We start from the raw sequence: 16,752 nt of genomic DNA on the forward strand, positions 1-16,752 counted from the left end.
TTGACAAGGTTAGAAATAACGATTTTTATTTGAAATAATAATTTTCTCCTTCAAACTTTGCTTTCGTCAAAGAATGTTCCATTTGCAGCAATTACGGCATTGCAGACCTTTGGCATTCTAGCTGTTAATTTGCTGAGGTAATCGGGAGAAATTTCACCCTATGCTTCCAGAAGCCCCTCCCACAAGTTGGATTGGCTTGATGGGCACTTCTTGCGTACCATACGGTCAAGCTGCTCCCACAACAGCTCTATGGGGTTGAGATCTGGACTGCGCTGGCCACTCCATTACAGATAGAATACCAGCTGCCTGCTTCTTCCATAAATAGTTCTTGCATAATTTGGGGATGTGCTTTGGGTCATTGTCCTGTTGTAGGATGAAATTGGCTCCAATCAAGCGCTGTTCACAGGGTATGGCATGGGGTTGCAAAATGGAGTGATAGCCTTCCTTATTCAAAATCCCTTTTACCTTGTACAAATCTCCCACTTCACCAGCACCAAAGCAACCCCAGACCATTACATTACCTCCACCATGCTTGACAGATGGCGTCAGGCACTCTTCCAGCATCTTTTCAGTTGTTCTGCGTCTCACAAATATTCTTCTCTGTGTGATCTAAACACCTCAAACTTCGATTCGTCTGTCCAGAACACTTTTTTCCAATCTTCCTCTGTCCAATGTCTGTGTGCTTTTGCCCATATAAATCTTTTCCTATTATTAGCCCGTCTCAGATATGGCTTTTTCTTTGCCACTCTACGCTGAAGGCCAGCATTCCGGAGTCGCCTCTTCACTGTAGACGTTGACACTGGCGTTTTGCGGGTACTATTTAATGAAGCTGCCAAATGAGGACCTGTGAGGCGTCTATTTCTCAAACTAGAGACTCTAATGTACTTGTTGCTCAGTTGTGCAGCGGGGCCTCCCACTTCTCTTTCTACTCTGGTTAGAGCCTGTGTGTGCTGTCCTCTGAAGGGAGTAGTACACACCGTTGTAGGAAATCTTCAGTTTCTTGGCAATTTCTTGCATGGAATAGCCTTCATTTCTAAGAACAAGAATAGACTATCGAGTTTCACATGAAAGCTCTCTTTTTCTAGCCATTTGGAGAGTTTAATCGAACCCACAAATGTAATGCTCCAGATTCTCAACTAGCTCAAAGAAAGGTCAGTTTTATAGAGCCTCTAAACAGCAAAAATGTTTACAGCGGTGCTAACATAATTGCACAAGGGTTTTCAAGTGTTTTCTAATCATCCATTAGCCTTCTAACACAGTTAGCAAACATAATGTACCATTAGAACACTGGAGTGATGGTTGCTGGAAATGGGCCTCTATACACCTATGTAGATATTGCATTAAAAAACAGACGTTTGCCGCTAGAATAGTCATTTAGCACATTAACAATGTATAGAGTGTATTTCTGATAAATTTAACGTTATCTTCATTGAAAAAAACTGTTCTTTTCTTTCAAAAATAAGGAAATTTCTAAGTGACCCTAAACTTTTGAACGGTAGTGTGTGTGTGTGTGTGTGTGTGTGTGTGTGTGTGTGTGTATGTATATGTGTGTATGTATATGTGTGTATGTATGTATGTATATATATATATATATATATATAATTATATATAATTTACACTTTTTATACTTGAGATTAGAAGTGGATTTTGTGTTGTATGGATTTTGTAGATCTATTAATTCAGTGTTATGACTCCGACCCCTCGACTGCTGCATCCCGCCTCCATATACTTTGCCCCTGATGTCTTCTGGCACACGGCCGCTGCGCCTCTCCCCCCGGTCAATGCTGTTTGTGGCCTCCCCCGCTGCCACTCTCCTTCAGCTTCTCTATTGGCCACTAGTGTGTGCGTGTGTTAACGCTTCCTTTTTTAAAGAGGCTCTGTCACCACATTATAAGTGCCCTATCTCCTCCATCCGGGACGCGATGTCTATTCACACTCCCGACACTTCAGTAAAGTTTGTGTGGGACTTACTCACACAGCACAGGCGAGATCACATTGTGCAGTGATTAAGTCCCACACAAACTTTACCGAAGCGTCGGGAGTGTGAATAGACATCGCGTCCTGGCTGGAGGTGATGTCTATTCACTCTGAAGACACTTTAGTAAAGTTAATAAGGGTGTATGTGACCGCACAGCCTGATCTCGCGAGATCACGCTGTGCTGAGTACAAATGGACATGATGGAGAGAAGTGTGTGACGCTGATTGGTCAGCGTCATAAACTTCTCTTTACAGCGCCCACTTGGTCAAAAGTTTAAAAAACACCCAGTTGGGCATTAAGAAACTAATTAGCATAAATCTAAAATTGTTCATATCTTGTTCATAAAATTGTTCATATTTTTTTTTTTTACAGGTTACTCTATATTCTGATCGGAATTCACTGTCCAGGGAGCTGAAACAGTTACTGCCGATCAGTTAACTCTTTCAGCACCCTGGACAGTGACTATTTACTGACGTCGCCTAGCAACGCTGCCGTAATGACGGGTGCACACATGTAGCCACCCGTCATTACGGCAGCTCCATAGACTTTTATGGGCTGCCCGTGCCGTTATTACGGCCTGAAATAGGACATGTTCTATCTTTTTCAACGGCACGGGCACCTTCCCGTAAGAAAACGGGAAGGTACCCGTGGCCAATAGAAGTCTATGAGCCCGTTATTATGGGTCGTAAATACGACCCGTAGTAACGGGAGTCTTTACGGTCATGTGCATATATGCAAATGAGCTTTGAAATGGACAACTGGGCGTTTTTTTTTCGTTATGTCCAACTGGGCGTGTATTGTGTTTTTAACTTGGCGTGTTTATGGGTATGACGCTGACCAATCAGTGACCAGTCAGCGTCATACACTCCTCAACATCTGCACGCTCCTCTCCTGAAATATTCTGTGCTGCTGTGAACTCTGCTCTTACCATTACGTAGCTCTCAGTCTGTTACCTCTCCTCCACTCCTGTCCTCAATAACACCTTCACATGATTTGCAAGTCACCACCCCGCACAAGATCCGCACGCTCATCTCCTGAAATACTCTGTGCTGCCTTAAACTCTGTGGACAGGTCAGGATCCTGTTTCTTTTAAATGCTGCTGGGGAACCCGCTCGATCCACTACTGCAGCTCGGCCGCTATTCCGAGACCGGAGCCATCTGTTTCCAGCATAGACTTCCGATGCCCGAAGGCAGCCAGAGCAACTGATAGGTAAAGGATCCGGATATCGGACTGGTACCGGTCATATACTAATGACCTATCTGGTGGATAGGTCATCAGTTGTCCGGTAGTAAACAGCTCCTTTAAGGCCAGGATCACACACACACACACACACACACACACACACACAGTTTTGAACTACGTTTTATGAGCAAAATACAGTAGTGGACACTAAAGAAAAGATCTGCTTTGGTCTTTTCTTTATACTTCTCCTTCCTTTTGGATCCCCTTCTGGCTTTGAATAAAAAAACTGCCACAAAAACTGCATCAGAGCTGTGCATGTAATCCTGTCCTAATGCCCATGAATTTTTAATGCAGCAGTTTTTATTGTAACTCTATGTATAACACGTGTGGGGGTGGGGGGGGGGGGGGGGTCAGGCTGCGTATGCACAATGCAGTTTTAGTATTTTATTTTTTATTTTTTTTAAGTTTAAGAAAGAGTATAAGAAAAACCATGTACCACATTCCTTCAGAAAGGTATTTAACATGAGACATATAATTTAAAAAGGAGTTATTCTTTAATAGTTTTTTTTTTTTGTGCTATTTGGTCTAATAGAACAGACCTGGCAGTCCCTATTTTAGTGTTTGTTGTCTTTTTAGAGATCCTCAACGCCAAAGATAAAATGTTCATACATTTCTGATAATATATCTTCACTCAGGCCCGTTAAACAATTCCATTATTTTTAGTTTTTTTTTACCCCCTCCACTTTTTTATTATATGATAATACTGGTTTACGCTGAGTATTCACACACACATGTGAACTTTACTATATTCGTCGCACAACTGTTTTACAAGATGATATATGACTTGCCAGAAACCTTTAATTCATGGGATCCGGTTTGGGTGATCGGTAATTGTGCAGATGATGATCACATACCACAGAAATTTATCCAGTTTACAAATCTAAAACATATCTGTAATCCATGACAGCAAAACAAAGAAAAGATGAAACAAGGCTGAGCAGAAATAATACTTGGCATCTAGACATTTACGTCTGGCGCCCGTTGTTAAGTGATGTCATTATTTGGGGTTCTATAATTTTCTGTAATGTTTTGAAGTAATTTGCTGTGATTTGTCGTCTTCTATGATCGCGTTCTACATTGAAGGGCTTGTATGCTAATCATAAAGCATTAACATCTACAGTATGTCAAATTGCAGATATATACGTGCTTTTAAAGAATACGTGATTTTCCTTGTAACTCGTATGTTTAATGAAAGGTATAAAATATATACAATGTCTATGTTAATTGCAAAACCCTATTGTCTTTACACATCATTTATGAAATATGTTTTAGAAATACTTTCATTAAAACAATATCATGGAAAAATAAATCCCTATAAACCCATTTAAGTTGTCTTAAAGGGGTTTTCTGATCTTTTTCTGAATAAAAAAAGGTATATAAATGGTTTAACTGCAGTAAGATTAGTCACTTAATAATGTAGCTGAAATGTCTCTAACTCAATGACCATGATCCTGCTGTTTATCTCCTGCTTTTGTAACATCCCAGTACACTGAACACGTGGATATCACCCCTCTCTCAGTAGAACAGTATGTCACATGCCTTTTATCTCCACAGCTCCTTGCTCTCCCTCCCTGTTCCTGGAAGAATGTGTTTCACATGCTAGGCAGCAGATTATGTAATTTTAAGTTCGCAGCAGAACAGCGGAGCTGTGTCCCAGTAGCAGACCGTAATCACAGCACTACCTTACACTTCGTAATAAAGGGGCAAGAAGCAGCTGTAAATGGGTGCAATGTCTTTGGGAGGGAAAAAGAACCATAGGAACTGTAGTACTTGACATAGTAATCCAGCCAACAACAAGCCCTAGCAAAATGAAACCGGTACTGCACAGAGCTGAGAAACGTAATGAAAATTAACTACTTCCGAGCTACTGGGACATCATCTGATGAGCATTAAGACACATATCTACGCTTTCGGTGTTTTTTTTTTATGTGCTTGGAAAATCCCATTCAATGAAGCCTTGTATGAGTTTTCTTGAGCTCCTACAGTAGACATATGCTGTGTGACCACCACTAAAGGCAGCCAATTCTGTATCTATAAGCATCATTGCTCTGCTTTATGCTGACCCTGAATGTCTGTCAATGTGTACATAGTTGCATTCTAGAACAGTGCATATGTTCATGGTTTGTGGATATCTGAGTGAAAGCCCCTATGGGCAATGAAATAGGTACTCCATGCATTCGGTGGTAGACAGACACCTAGGACCTGAAACCCACATAGGAAACCAAGGTCCCACACGGTCTAGAATACTGGAACTAGGAGACAACTTAGGGTCTTATTTATCTAAGGCATTTACAAATGTGTGAAGAACACCAGATATATGTGGGTGAAGACTGTTTATGGCTAATGGGTACACCATCGGAGAAAATGTCAACAGGTATAGTCTAAATAGGAAGTCACCAAATTTCGGATCACATAGAAGACTAGTTATAGAATGTTTTTGGATGCATGAGCCATTGAAATATTTGATTTTGGCTTAAATTTCTGCTTTCACACCAGAAAAGCTTGACATTAATGTTGGGTAAAGGGATTGACTATTCAGACGTTAGAGCATTGTCTGATAGCCCAAGGCCAGAAGGGGCACACACGCCCATTGCAGTATATGCAATGAAACAAATATAAGTTCATAAACGTTCTAGTAGCATTGTTTATAATGTTTTCTTCCTAATGACCACTAGTGTAAGAAGTTAAATCAACAATAGTATTGTCCTAGGTACCTAGTTTATGTTAATAATCCGTGACTACTGTCATAGACCTGCAGGGTAGTGGTGCCAGTTGTCCCCAGACCCACCCCAATGCATCAAAAATGCTGCCTGTACAGAAACACATATATTTTATAGTCTGTAAGCATATCCTAATTGAATGTTCTATATATGCCTATGACTTCTGTTTTATCTATCTATATATGCCTATGAAATGCTGTCTCAAGATCCTAATAGTTTGAGCCCCACACCATGATTTGGGTCAATGTTCTGGAGAATTTCCCAGGGGTATATGCCAATGTAAATGTCTAACATGCCCAATGCCTATGACTAGCCAGGTGTATGCCAAAAAAAACATGCCTGGCCAGTATACATCTTTATACCTTTGCCCCAACTACATTGAAAAGAGTAGTCAACTACTCCACATTGTAGTTTTTTTTTTGAACGAACAAATGTGTAGTCTGTGTATTCCTGCTATCATACTTCATTTTATCTATCCCCATCTTCTTACTGTTTGTCAGCATCGCAAGATAAGGGGATAGATGACAATATACACAGGATCATCCTACTTTACATAGTTTGTTTGTAGTTTGTTCCCATAGAAACACATAAGGAATCTGAATAGGAGCAGTAGACACAAAATGATGATAAAGGTTTTTAAAGCAATCAATCGGTGCAGGGACAACATTTTAGTGTATATGGAGTAAGAATACCTGCCGTTCTCCAGTGGTGCCCCTCTGCCATGGATCCGCCATTTTATAGTCCCCTCTCTGTTGTCCCAAAATGGCCGCAGTGCTTCGCAGACTACCCAATGCACACTGTGCATCGGAAGTCTGAGACACTACCTCTATTCCGAATCACCTGAGCAGTTTACATGAGTAGCACTGGCCATTCTGAGAACAGAGGGAGTGTCCAAACTTAGTCTGAGAGGTGCTGCGGCCATTATCTGACAACACAGAGATGACCCTAAAATAGTGGATCCATGGCGGAGGGGCAAAACTGGAGGACACTAGGTAATATTACTTAGTAGACCCCATCACATTTAAAATGTTGTCCTTGGACCAGAGGGTTGCTTTAAGTTTTTACAGATAACATGCATTTGAACAAGTAAAAAACAATAGTTACAAAGGTGAACATAGCCAATAATGTTCCTTATAAACAATTACTAGTAGTTACCATCCTAATCAACGTTGTCTAAAGTGAACTTATCATGACAAGCATCTCCATGCTACCCCCTACAAAGTTCATCCATCCCATGGTGTAAAATGCTTATTCATTCATTTATTTTAATATGGTGGTGTAATGACAGGATAGGGAGACAGACAGGTGAGCCCTAATCTACACACCACTCAGTCCCTGACTACTTGCACAGCCCGTCCTGGGCGATGGCGTACAACTGGGCGACGGTCTCTATGCTCAATATGTGCATGACAGACAAAACAAGACCAGGGTACACCGAAGCAAAGGGAAGTCGGGCAGTTGCCCACGGCAACACCATGAGCAACAGAGTAGTGGACGAGCCGAGTCAAACCAGGAGTGGACGAGGTACAAAACGCAGAGCAGGAGAATAGTCAGTCAAGCCAGGGACAATATGAATCGGAGGTCAATAGTAACAGTAGAAACAGCAGAGCCAGGAAGCAAGAACATCACAGGCAAAGGACAAGCAGCAAATGAAGGTATAAGTAGACCAAGGGCGAGAGCTAGAACCGTCTGGCCGGGCTGCGATAGGTTCTCCCACTCCTCAGCCTACTAGGCTGAGTGGTAGCAGATCGAGTCACTCTAGCAGACCTAGGAACAGATGCAGACTGATTAACCACGGGCGTCGACACAGCTGTGTCAGGCAAATCCTTTACAGGTGGTTTCTATGCCCTAATTTTGATATAATGGAACGAAAAGATGAGATAAGTAATGGAGACACGTAACCAGTGATTGATAGGGACACGTAACCAGTAAAGGTAAAAACGGCCCATCGGAACAGAACGCTGTTTTTCCCATTGAAATCAATGGGCAGATGTTTGAAGGCGTTCTGCTTCCGATTTTTCTGGAGTTTTTCGGCCGTAAATGCCTGAAAAACCTCCGTGTGAACATACCCTAATAGAGAACGTAACCAGTAATAGAGACACGTAACCAGTAATAGAGACACGTAACCCATAATAGAGACACGTAACCCGTAATAGAGACACGTAACCCGTAATAGAAACACGTAACCCGTAATAGAGACTCGTAACCCGTAATAGAGACACGTAAACCAGTAATAGAGACACGTAACCAGTAATAGAGACATGTAACCAGTAATCACCTATATGTGCCGAGTATTCCAAAGGAAGGGAAGCCCTAAAGTAGAGAGGAGATGGATTGACAAATTAGGATCTGTTCACACGTCAGGGGATTACATTCAACACTCACTGAAAGAGAAGATCCATGACTGTTTATCTAAATCCAACTGATTCATTAATATAATGTAGGGACTGCAGTAAAGCGTGCTCTGGATAACCATTTAAATGCCTTTGGAAAGTTGCCGGACATCCCTTATGGGACATGCCATGACTGCCATTAGTGGTTGTTACCATTATCTGTTACCAACATAGAAGAACAATATAAAAAATGTCACATAAAAGGATCAGAATATTAAACTTTCTGCTATGGAAAAGATTTTTTATTTATAAGGTGCTAAAAACCGAGAAATGTAAGTAAATTTAAGCGTTTATGTTTTAATGTCGTAACAGATTCTTGTATCTTTCTGCCATTACTGACACCTCATCTCGGTAACCAACTTTGTCTGCGTTTGCTTAACAGACTGGAAAGACTATGACGGACGAGAGCTGAGGCACAAGGGACAGATTGAGGCATTGGAGCGTCTACTCCAGCAGGTTCGAGCTGTTCATCAGCATTACAGCAGTCGAGGTAAGAATAAGAATATAAACCATCCTAGACTTGGCTTCGGAGGTGTCGGGTAGTTACTTGTCTACTACATTCAGTGGGGTTTCTTTCATGTAAAAAGAAGTGTCCCCTGTGTCAGTTCTGACAGCCAAGAAAACCTTATTCTGCTCGAATTTGATCAGCAAAGTCATATTTTAGTTATAAAAGAATAAAATATTCAAATAAATTTTCGGTAAAGGTCACAGACTAGAATAACTGAATTGAGGCAGAGACAGTGGGATGTATAAAGCTCCCAGGACCCAATGCAAAATCTGTAATAAGGCCTGCCAATGATCAGGCTGCATTTATAGTATTGGTCTCCTCTTATGGACTGTGGGACCTTTTGGGCCGCCTCAATCTCCAGGGCCCAAACTGCGGCAATCCCTACTTAGACCCATGACTATGTACATGCAATTTTTTTTTTATTGCTCCCGGGCATCTAAAATAAAGGGTGATAGAAGAAAAAAAATCCATGAGGTTATTCACACAACTGCATTAAAATTAATGTACTTCTATGGGGCTATTCACACGGACGTTGTTGTAACAGCCCATGAAAAAAGAGGACATGTCCTATTTTTGCCAGTTTTCACGGATCCCTTAATAGACTCAAGTCTATGAGGTATCTGTAAAAACGGGTCGCGTACGGATGCAAATTGGCCGTGAAAAATGGCCGTGTTTTAACGACCGATTTAACACACGTTCGTGTGATACTACATTGCAAAACTATAAGTAGTTTGGCTCAATTCCTGCGAGTCCTTTTATGGCATGTGGATGTGGAGTCCCTCAATCCGAACCCCGCTCTGATTTGCAAACCAGTTCTTTTTAGCCAGAGCAAAGATCTGATCTTGCTGTAAAAAGGCCGGAATAGCCCATTGATTTTAATGGCTCCATGATATACTTAATTTCCCCTTTAGGCCTTATTCAGACCCGTATGTGTGTTTTGCTTCCGCAAAAAACGTACAGTATTTCATGCATTTCAGTACCGTGTGGTATCCGTGTTTTTTCCGTGTTTCATACGTTTTTCACGTCCGTTTCTCTGCACTTCCTGTTTTTTTTCCTCAGCCTTCCTTTAGCAACTGGTGCGTGAAATACGGACAGCACACCGATGTCGTCCGTGGGCTGTCTGTGTTTTTCAAGCACCCATAGACTTCAATGAGCGACGTGACCTGCAGAAATGTTCTACAATAGGACAGGCAGTGAGTTTCATGCAACGGACACGCTGCGTGATAAATCACGCGTGTGTAAATAACCCCATTGATTTGCATGGGTCAGTGTGCTGTCCGTTATTTCAACAGACCGCACACGAACGTAAAATATGTTCATCTGACTAAGGCCTCAGCGTAGATTCACACACAACCACTTGCTGTGTTTTCGTGGGGTTTTTCACTTTTTTTTTTAGGTTTAAAATGATGCGGCCAGATGTTACTTTAAAGTCTGTAGTGAAATATTGAAAAGTCTGTATACAAAGTCTTTTGGTTTGTGGCGTTTAGGTCTTGATTTTTGGTTAAAAAACACTTGAAATTCATGGCGTTTTCTACCAGCATTTAAGTGTGTGGAGGAGACCTTCGAGACACAACTCTGTTTCCTTCGAGACACAACTCTGTTTCCTTCGAGAACAGTTGATCACATGAAATCTCAGCGGCAAGAAACCCATGATCACCAATTTTCCAAGGAAATTTGACATATTTTTTTTTTAACTGTGATCTGGATTATTAATTTAATATTTATATCTGTATCAAATCGTGTACCCCTTGTAGTACAGAATTAAATGCTGACAGAGAGAGGTCTGTAAAGTGGAATCTCTAGCAGTTATGTTGGTAGACTTTGAAGGGCACCATGGAACACTGGTGGAGGTACCCGATGCAGATACTGAAGGTAACACGGGTCAAAAGACCCGGGGGATATGCTTCATGTACTTCAGGTTGCTCCCTTGTTTATGTGGTAGGTTCTTGACTATATCAAGATCTTCCATTCCGGTTTATAAATGATATCTCTGGCTCCATGAGATTAAACTGGTTGTTAGAAGCCTTGGTGTACCGTCTGCTTTTACTATACTAGTTCTATTTCTCCAAGAAAAGTCCTTGACAGGTTTCAAACCAAAAGTTTTTGGGTTTTTTAAACCCTTTACGCATTTATTGTACTCCAGCAAAATTGAAGGATCAGGGATGAAAACAGGCAATGAAAGTGCTTTGCAGCTTATGAAGTGCAAGACGTTGGATAGGACCCAGACGTGGTCAGGGAGCCTCAAAGTCAACAGGAAAATGTGGTTTGTTTTCATAGAAGTATTAACTTTCCTTCAAAGCCATTTGTCTCTATCTATATAAACTTGTAAATATTATTATAGAATTCGAGAAGAATTTCAAGCAAAATTTTCTTAAGTGAAGTAACGTTAACTCACCTGCAAATTCAGCAGCATAGTCTGGGCAAGAATGATTAAAATTCTATGGAAAAACTCAGGTCGCTCCTATTATATTGTCCACACTTCTGACTGAATTTAGGCCAATACTGTAATGTTATCCTGTCCAAATAAAATATGATTTATTATTTTAATAAAACTAATGTTTTATAAATATTTGGATTTTTACTGTACGTCCCAGGAGTGGACTGTGATATGCCCGAGAGAACTGATCTTCGAATTGTAAAGCTATTGGCTCATAATTTGGCAGTTACGTCAATGTCAACTGATGATTTATGTTATATTCTAATCCTTTATACCATGAAGTAGCTTCTTATTTCTATGTCATAAAGAAACCGCGGTGTAAATGCCAACAACATGGGCTTTTTACCTTCACGTAGGTTCATGTTACTGTATATCACAGAATGGGGAGATTTATCAAACCTGGTGCGAAGGAATGGCGGAGCAACCAATAGCAACCAGTCAGCTTTTAGCTCTCATTTTCTCAGGGTCTCTTTTTTTTTTTTTTAAATAAAATTTTTCATTTGCTCCAGTTTTAAATGTCCCTCAACAGTCTTAGGCTATATTCAGACAAACGTGTGCGAAATCGGCCATGAAAAACGCATTCGTACCTTTTTTCACGGATCCCTCATAAACCGGAGTCTATTGAGGGATCTGTGAAAATGGACAATGTCCTATTTTTAGGACATGTCCTATTTTTTCACGGGCCCTTCACATGGTTCGTCAAAACAACGGGCGTGTGACCAGCCCCATAGAAATACATTCAGCCGTGTGATGGCCGTTAAAAAAAAACCCCAAAAAAACAGCCGTCCCATGGACTATTTATACGTTCGTGTGAATAAGCACTTGTTCTGTTTTGAATGTTCACTTATCATATGTATCCTCCATTTTTTCTTCTCTGTCCCAGTGCGGAGTCCAACCACCTCCCATGTGTTATGTCTGTCCTAAAAGGGTTTGCATTTTTTTTTTCTAAAAACGGCTCCATGCATGTGCATAGGTTCGAATATAATGGTGGTTTCTCTTGGCTCAAATACCCACAAAATCTCTCTCAGACCGGAGCAGGCAAAACTAAATTGGGTATGATCCAACAAATACCCTAAATAACATATATAAAGTACAGTGAAGTTTACCGCTCAGACGGCACTGGTAACAGTCCAATATCATTCAGTATGGGCTCTCTCCCAGAAAAATGCAGTGGACAGTCCACAATCCAATGAGGGTGTGGATGGTAATTCTTATCCTTGTAGTTCCACCAAGCTCCTTATCGTCTCCCTCCACATTCAAAGAACTCAGAAGTAACAAGAAATAAAAGCATCAAGGTAAGTAAAAATCTTTACAATTTCTAGGCGGCACGCCAAACACTCTCGCCCGACCCTGGGTTTCGCCCTTCCATCTTCCTCTGGGCATCTCTTTTTAAGATACAGCTGCTTTGTATCCTGTATCCGTCAGGTCAGCAGGACTGACAGGATCAGTGACACGCAGGATCCACCTCAAATCTATCACATCTAAGATTATAATTTAGCGCAGGGCCCATTTCACTGATCCCGTCAGTCCTGCTGACCTGACAGATACAGGATACAAAGCAGCTGTATCTCAAAAAGTGAAAATATTTTTTAATAAAATGAAATTATAAAGTTGCACCAAACACACATTTTTATTAAAAAATAAAAAAAATTAAAATATAATAACTGCTGAGAGCTCTATGGGGGGGGGGGGGAGAGTTATACTGCAAGGGGGTCTAACCATCTGACTGCAGGCAGAGGGCTCTAGGAATAATCCCCCCTTCCCCCATAGGGTCCTCAGTAGTTACTATACTGCAAGGGGGGGGGGTTGAGCATCTAACTGACTGAAGAGAGCTCCATGGGGGGAAACTATTATCCCCCCCATAGAGCTAGCTTCCGTTAGTTAGATGGTTAGCCCTCCCCCCCTTACTGCATAATCCCCCACCTAGCGTCGGCCAGTGACTTTAATGTTAGTTGGGCAGGAGGATAAACCGGCAGCCACTAACCTCAGCGATGGTGGCCGCCCGCCCGGCTCTTCTCTTCCAGCTTTGGAGTAACAGAACAGCCATCCGTCGCTGTTCTGTTACTCAATGGCGGCGCCCGCAGTGTCAGAGAGGCGTGTCCTAAGCACTAGCAGACGTGCTTAATGCCTGCTACCTACCCCTATCCCGGCCAATTCCCTGCTCCTTCTCCCCATCTTCGTAGCGGCAGTTAGCAGCGCTAGCGCGCTGAATAGTTTTACAAGGCTATGTGCGGTTCGGGCTGCCATGGGCCGCCCGAACCGCCCATATGATAATCCGCCACTGATTATTTGCTGGTGGTTGTTTTTTTTATTTGGAAATTACCTTCAACTAGAAGATACAGTATTATTTTATTATATGAATTTTTGTACAAATGTGTGTATTGCCAAAGAAAATACATTGTTGAGTGCACTGATTATTTTATTTGACTCCTGATATGTGTCACGGCGCGGGGTGTGGACCCACTGGGCCATACCGCGTAGGTGGATAGCAGCTGGCCAAACAGGTACAATACAAAGTTTATAGTCCAGAAAGGGTACCTGAGGCAATGTAGACAGTAGCGGAGATTCAGGCTAAAGATGAAGCTCCGGCAGTAGACAGACACCCGGCAGGTGTGACACAATGGATGCAGCGGAAGACACAACTCGACTCCAACTCTGGACGGCACAGAGGCAGCATGGGATACAGGGTACAGGCAGCAGGAACGGGTAACTCTGGGAACTGGAAAATACTAGGAGACCATTTGCAAGACAAACTTTAGGTACCCAACAATGCTCAGGCAATGATTAAGAGGGCAGAGCCCTTTTTATAGTCCAGCAGCATTCTGGGCTAATTGCAGATTTCCTGCAATTGTGTGCGCACTGGCCCTTTAAGGCCTTACACGCGCGGGTGCGCGCGCCCTGCTGGAGATGGTCTCTCAACCAGGAAGTGAGTGCCGGCGTCTCTCAGAAGGGCGATGCCGCCGAGAACTCTCACTTCGATAGTCGCGGCCGTCAGAGGGTAAATCAGAACGACTGGCCGCGACCATAGACGTTACAATATGTATAGGGAAGAACGGCTTCTTTCTCCTCCAGTCCGACGAACAATTAGGCCGGACTTGAGTCCTATGAATCCCCTTCTTTTGTCAAACCGCTTGTTTTTTCAGCTGGAAATGAAAAAGGACATTGTGCAATGCATCCCAACAATCGTAAGGTGTTTAAAATTCAGGCTCTTTCATACTCACAAAGGAGTTGGTACAAATTGGAATAACTAGTTTTAAAAGTCTTCATGGTGTCCAAGCTCACTAGCGCCCAATTCGAGTTTCACCTTGAACGGCTTCTTTCGGGAGATGTCCTCTTACAATCTCATGGATATATATATAGCTCGGTAAGAAATACATCATGTCACGAAAGTATAAAACAAGCACATTTCTTATATACATACAGTGGAGGAAATAAGTATTTGATCCCTTGCTGATTTTGTAAGTTTGCCCACTGTCAAAGTCATGAACAGTCTAGAATTTTTAGGCTAGGTTAATTTTACCAGTGAGAGATAGATTATATATAAAAAAAAAAAAGAAAATCACATTGTCAAAATGATATATATTTATTTGCATTGTGCACAGAGAAATAAGTATTTGATCCCCTACCAACCATTAAGAGTTCAGCCTCCTCCAGACCAGTTACACGCTCCAAATCAACTTGGTGCCTGCATTAAAGACAGCTGTCTTACATGGTCACCTGTATAAAAGACTCCTGTCCACAGACTCAATTAATCAGTCTGACTATAACCTCTACAACATGGGCAAGACCAAAGAGCTTTCTAAGGATGTCAGGGACAAGATCATAGACCTGCACACGGCTGGAATGGGCTACAAAACCATAAGTAAGACGCTGGGTGAGAAGGAGACAACTGTTGGTGCAATAGTAATAAAATGGAAGACATACAAAATGACTGTCAATCGACATCGATCTGGGGCTCCATGCAAAATCTCACCTCATGGGGTATCCTTGATCCTGAGGAAGGTGAGAGCTCAGCCGAAAACTACACGGGGGGAACTTGTTAATGATCTCAAGGCAGCTGGGACCACAGTCACCAAGAAAACCATTGGTAACACATTACGCCGTAATGGATTAAAATCTTGCAGTGCCCGCAAGGTCCCCCTGCTCAAGAAGGCACATGTACAGGCCCGTCTGAAGTTTGCAAATGAACATCTGGATGATTCTGAGAGTGATTGGGAGAAGGTGCTGTGGTCAGATGAGACTAAAATTGAGCTCTTTGGCATGAACTCAACTCGCCGTTTTTGGAGGAAGAGAAATGCTGCCTATGACCCAAAGAACACCGTCCCCACTGTCAAGCATGGAGGTGGAAACATTACGTTTTGGGGGTGTTTCTCTGCTAAGGGCACAGGACTACTTCACCGCATCAATGGGAGAATGGATGGAGCCATATACCATCAAATCCTGAGTGACAACCTCCTTCCCTCCACCAGGACATTAAAAATGGCTCGTGGCTGGGTCTTCCAGCACGACAATTACCCGAAACATACAGCCAAGGCAACAAAGGAGTGGCTCAAAAAGAAGCACATTAAGGTCATGGAGTGGCCTAGCCAGTCTCCAGACCTTAATCCCATCGAAAACTTATGGATGGAGCTGAAGATCCAAGTTGCCAAGCGACAGCCTCGAAATCTTAATGATTTACAGATGATCTGCAAAGAGGAGTGGGCCAAAATTCCATCTAACATGTGTGCAAACCTCATCATCAACTACTAAAAATGTCTGACTGCTGTGCTTGCCAACAAGGGTTTTGCCACCAAGTATTAAGTCTTGTTTGCCAAAGGGATCAAATACTTATTTCTCTGTGCATAATGCAAATAAATATATATAATTTTGACAATGTGATTTTTTTAAATTTTTTTTTATATAATCTATCTCTCACTGGTAAAATTAACCTAGCCTAAAAATTCTAGACTGTTCATGTCTTTGACAGTGGGCAAACTTACAAAATCAGCAAGGGATCAAATACTTATTTCCTTCACTGTATGTAATGGTCATGAAACAAGCACGTGCGGTTACATATAAAACAAAATATTCTGAGTTAAAAAAGCACCTAGGCGATAATGTTCTTCAACTTCTTTTTTTTTTTTTCCTTTGGAATCCCATTTCCTAAAAAATTATAGTATCTATTATAATGCGTAGAAGTTACAATTGTTTATTCTGTTGTTAACCGTCATTGATATCTAAAGGCCCAATTATCGGGCAAACAAACGTTCATATGAAGGCTCTTTCCCAATCATTGACCTGTGTAAACAGGGAAACGATCAGCCGTTTAACGATCAAACGCTCATTCATTGGCTGATCATATGGTTTATGCAGAATGAAATATCGTTGTCGGCAGCACATCCCCCTGTGTAAACAGGGAGACGTTCTGCCGACATGATGGAAATGTATGGGGACGAGCGATCGTAGTAATGATCGCTCGTTCCCATACATTACT

At 41.9% G+C, this 16,752-nt stretch overlaps 1 protein-coding gene across 1 annotated transcript in view; it reads left to right on the forward strand.

Annotated features, from left to right (window-relative positions):
• The window catches only part of ANKFN1 (ankyrin repeat and fibronectin type III domain containing 1), a 278,523-nt gene that overhangs the window by 150,726 nt on the left and 111,045 nt on the right, over positions 1-16,752 (forward strand). The window contains exon 7 of the mRNA XM_075846863.1: positions 8,717-8,824. Within this exon, the coding sequence (XP_075702978.1) occupies positions 8,717-8,824 (108 nt within the window). The remainder of the gene's footprint in view (positions 1-8,716; positions 8,825-16,752) is intronic.

The sequence above is a fragment of the Rhinoderma darwinii genome, chromosome 13, assembly GCF_050947455.1.
Source record: "Rhinoderma darwinii isolate aRhiDar2 chromosome 13, aRhiDar2.hap1, whole genome shotgun sequence".
NCBI lineage: Eukaryota > Metazoa > Chordata > Amphibia > Anura > Rhinodermatidae > Rhinoderma > Rhinoderma darwinii.